The 4,518-nt window shown below is 50.3% G+C and overlaps 1 protein-coding gene across 2 annotated transcripts; it reads right to left on the bottom strand.

Moving 5' to 3' along the window:
* Positions 1–711: 711 nt before the first annotated feature.
* Positions 712–4,273, bottom strand: C2CD4A (C2 calcium dependent domain containing 4A). 2 transcript variants are annotated; one of them, XM_053929141.2, is made up of 2 exons: positions 4,092–4,273; positions 712–3,584 (listed from the first exon to the last, which is right to left on the bottom strand). In XM_053929141.2, the coding sequence occupies exon 2, from the start codon at positions 3,537–3,539 to the stop codon at positions 2,436–2,438; it is 1,104 nt and encodes a 367-aa protein (XP_053785116.1). In that variant the 5' UTR covers positions 3,540–3,584; positions 4,092–4,273; the 3' UTR covers positions 712–2,435. The 2 variants fall into 2 exon arrangements, with proteins under 2 accessions (XP_053785116.1, XP_053785115.1); XM_053929140.2 differs by having other exon boundaries at positions 3,992–4,175.
* Positions 4,274–4,518: the final 245 nt, after the last annotated feature.

Raw genomic sequence — 4,518 nt, 5'->3', positions numbered from 1 at the left:
GGTTCTGGTATTAGATTGGTCAGTTGAGATGGTCTTATACTGACAGACCCAGTTACAAAACACATGAAGTATCCACTAGAGGGCAGCAAAGCACAAACCAAACATAAATGTGTATGTGGGGTGGGAGGGTTGGGGGGTCCAAAGCTGATGTTATCACACACCAAAAATTTATATTGCAAAGACTTCTTAAATGCAAAAAATTCAAATTAGTTCAGTGATATAAAATAATTTATGTACAAATGTTTCTCCTTTTATGAAACTAGTGATCCAAGGTAGAAAAGCAAAATGAGAATAGAATTGGTTCCAGTCCCAGGAGGGAGCCCAGCAGCAGCTCGCCCTGGCCTCTTTTACTGATTGTGATTTGAGGTACAATTTGCCTCTCTGGTCCTTTTCTCTGATACACAGATTTGCACAAGATGATTCTTACTTTTTTTTTTACTTTAAAATTCCACTGTTTTGTGGTTTATGATTCTATTTTAGTCATTTTAAAATTATGTTGTTCAGGCTTTTACATTACTTGACCAACCATAACTTGATGATGTTAGCTGAAATCATTTGGAAATACCCACTGTTATTTCACAGAAAATTCAGGTCCCTGAAATGCACTGATTTACCTTCTTAATGAAATCACACCTCTGCCCCCAAACTATTATTTGTATATAATCTAGTGACAATAGTGATTGTAATGTTTTCTGGAGTAAGATTTTACAATTTAAGCCATCAAAGTATTTTTATTTGCAAAAAAAAAAAAGCAGAAAAATGAAGCCCAACAATCGTCTTGTATATAGCCAAGTGGTTTTCACTCTCCATTTATCTCCCTTTTAGAGTATTGTATGTGTGGAGTCAGTATTACTTACTCAACCAAAGTTCTAAAATGAGGAAGGTTAATTATTTGAAAAAATAATTGTTGCCTTGAAGGCCCCCCAAAATGGTGACTTTGAGTACAGAGGAGCACGTGATAGGTCTGAACTGCTGTGGGTCCACCACTCATTTGGTCGACCCCTCCTAGCTTCTGGATGCGGTTGATTTTGACAGTCAATGAATTCACAGTTACTCTTCACATGTACTGTGATGCCCAGCACAACAACCCATTTTCAGTTTGTACCTGAGTTGTGACTGCAATGGAAACTCTCTAAATAACATTTTTCATGAGCACCAATGGATAAAACTGTCGACAGTTTAATGAAAGCAGAAACCATTTCTGCATAAAGTCTGATAATGTAGTCACATTTAACATCATACCACACATTTAAATATTTTCACTTAGGACACATTTTCCTCCTGTGTGCATTGGAAAGGAAGAAATATGCCTGGCTGGCAAAGAATGTGATGGATGAAGGAAAATCATCCTTTAAAACAAATTAAACCTATTATTATCATCAAAAGTCAGAGGTGGAACACTGTTGTGGGTACACTCTTGACTTCTTGCCCTGACACGTTAGCATACGTGGTGCCAATACGACTGGCACCCCTTCCCCTTTGGAGGCCAAGTAGTTTTCAGAATCTTAGACTCCGCTCATCTCAATGGGTGAAGTCATTATCAGGAGAGAATTCCTCATTTGACTGACTTGCTGGGACACAGGAGGGTGAGGAATGTGAGGAGACCCCAACCTCAGCATTCACGATGTTAGCTAAAGCTGCATTCTCACAATACTAGTGAGGTGAGCCCTTGAGACACTGCGGTATTACTTACAGAGAGCAATGAGTACAATACTGGTTGAGCAGGTGCAAACCCTGACTCTGCTCCCCATTCTGTGCCTCAATCTCCTCATCCTAGAATGAGATTGCAATGCCTCCTTCTTAAGGGGGCTTTTAAGAATTGCAAGTTAATACTTGTAAACTATTACGTTATTTAAGCTTAGAATACGAAAATGGTTTTAATTCCTCCAATGCTTTTCGAACAAGATGTTGCCAAGAGTATCAGCTTGGAATTCCAGCTAATTCTCTGTTGAACTTGGACAAGTCACTTCAACTCTTGTTCTAATCTAGGGCCTTAAACAATGCTTCAAAAGCAGTAAGTCCTCTAAAATGGTTTCAGGGGATGTTGTGGGATGAGCAAACGGCAAAGGGAGGAGAGTGGAGCAAACAGATCGACAAGAAACCCTCTGGTTTTAAGATTTCATGTATCTCCCAATATAATTGTACAGAACAAATGAAATGCAATTAATCACCTATCTGCATTTGGAGATCCTACTGCAGAACACCGTGCCATTTGCTAAAAAACAATTTTGAATGTACACAAAATACAACATCCTTTTCCGTGATAATTAATGCAGTATAATCTCGGAAATACCCACTGTTATTAATACCCAATATTACACTTAAAGGCTTCAGTAGAGGAATAAATGACATTTCGTACAAAGCGGCTGCCAGTGTCCGAGAGCCCCCATCAGGCGGAAAGCACCCCGCGGGCAGGGCCTGAGTCCTGGGCGCCCTCAGGGCAGAAGGAGGGAGCCCAGCAGCAGCTCGCCCTGGCCTCGGCCGTTCTTCTCAGCCTTCACACGCACGGCCAGGCGGCGCAATTCGTCCTCCGAGAGTCCGTCGAAGCAGAAGTCCTGGTCGAAGACGGCCTTGTGGCTCCCGCGCATCACGGCGCTGCGCAGCTGGCGCGTCTTGCCGGGTGGCTGCAGGACCAGGCTGACACGGCAGCCGAGGGCGCGGGGCTCGGCGGCTCCTCCCGCCGGGCCCTCAGGGTGGAGCAGGCGGAGTCGGAGGCGCCCGCTGGCCGGACTGTACTCAGCAGCCAGGCGCAGGGCGCTGCCGGCGCGACCCAGAGCCACGGTGCCCTCGGCTTCTAAGCGCTCTGGCCGCGGGCCGGGGGACAACGGAGGGGACGCAGAGAGGGCCCGGGCCGGCGACCCCGAGCCAGCGTCGCGCTCTTTATTCTCATCCTCGTCCCCGCTGGACACAGAGCCGGCGCAGGCTGGGTCGTGACTCCTCGAAGTCTTCAGCGCGCGGTTCAGCAGCCTTTCGGAGGCGTGCAGGAGGCGGTGGCCGCGGGAACCCAGAGCGAGTGTATTGCCGGGCGGGCGGGGGCAGCCGGGAGCCGCGGGGGTGGTGCCTGGGGCTCTACCGGAGGGCTGGAGGGGGGCGTCTCCTCCACAGCCGCGGTAGGTGTGGGCCCGGGGGTGGAGCGCGGGCGGGGCGGCGCGCTGCGGCGGGAGCCCGGCGGCTCCAGGGTCCCCGAGGAAGAGCGACTCCTTGCGGCGGGTGTGAGGACTTTCCAGCAGCGCGCAGAATCCAAAGGCGGTGCGCGCGCGGGGCAGGTGAGGCAGCGAGAGCGCGGCCTGCGAGCGCGGGTCCCAGTCAGTGAGACCCGCGCCGTCGTCCGCCCCTGCTTTTTTCACCCAGGAGTTTCGGAGTGCAGTCAGGGCGGGGCAGGGCGCGAGTCTCGGGGGTATGCAGAACTCAGGGATGCTGTCTGGGGTGAGGACGTTTGCGCACAGGGCCGGGGTTCCGCCAGCCCGACCCTGGAGACGCCAGTTTCCGCCCCGCAGGAGGCGCGGGGGGCCCAAGCGGTGTCGCTCCAGGCACGACATCAAGAGGCAGGTGCCGGATCTGGGCGACTGCTGGACCTGATCTGCCTGCAATGTACAAGCGCATAAGGGTTGTCAGAGTGAGCCCCACTCCCAAGGCACAGCAATTACTTTCTCTATTCTTCTACTTTTGGGGTGCCTTCTCCTGCCTCCCTCGGGACTAGGTAAACTGTGTCCTCCCGCTCCCCCACTAACCCTGCTGCTATTGCAAACTTGTTTTGGTAACTGAAAAGCAATCGTTCTTCTTTTATTCTGTCTCCATTCCGTAGTCTTGTACACTAAGGAGCTTATTGCTTATTGCTTTAATCTCGATCTATCCTAACTGGCCCGAAGCGGAGATTCTCAAAATGTTGGCCTCGCGCTGTCCTCGTTGCCAAGAGGTGCTTTGCTTGTGCAACTGTTTCCTGAATCCTTGGATTACTGCACTAGTCTTCAGAAAGAATTAAAATAATTACCCCCTCCAGGACGTTCGGCTTGGTCTCCCTTTTTAGGCGCAAAGAACCTCGGATGAATCAAGGAGGAGTTAAGCAAGGTCTGGGGTCCCATGTAATGTACCTGAGATCCAGCGTCCGATGGGTCTCGCACCGTTCTGCTTGCGGCACTGACCCGGAGGGACTCGCAGCCTCTGGGAAATTCAAAGGGCGCGCGGCCGGGTTCAGTACTAAAGTACAAGGACAGCCGGCCTGAGCCTTTATACCTGGGGCCTGGAACGCCCGCCAATGAGCAGGCTGGAGCGACACTGCTTGGTAACCTGACTCCAGGCCTCCCCCAGCCGAGTTTCTTCTGCCACGTGGCTGGGTCCGCTGCGCAAATTCAAGAGATGCAGTTCTTTTCCTCTCCTGCTTGGGGTGGGAAAGAAATTCCCTCAGAAATTCTGAACAAGTTTTATTTCCTTGCGTGCAAAAGAGGGCTAAATCTTTACTATGTGGCAGAGTCGCTGCGAGGATCCAGGGACACAATGACTATGAATGCACAGCCCTGC

The sequence above is a fragment of the Desmodus rotundus genome, chromosome 7 (genome assembly GCF_022682495.2).
Source record: "Desmodus rotundus isolate HL8 chromosome 7, HLdesRot8A.1, whole genome shotgun sequence".
Taxonomy (NCBI): Eukaryota; Metazoa; Chordata; class Mammalia; order Chiroptera; family Phyllostomidae; genus Desmodus; species Desmodus rotundus.
Note: the sequence above shows the minus strand (reverse complement) of the source record. Positions and strands in the feature narration are given on the sequence as shown.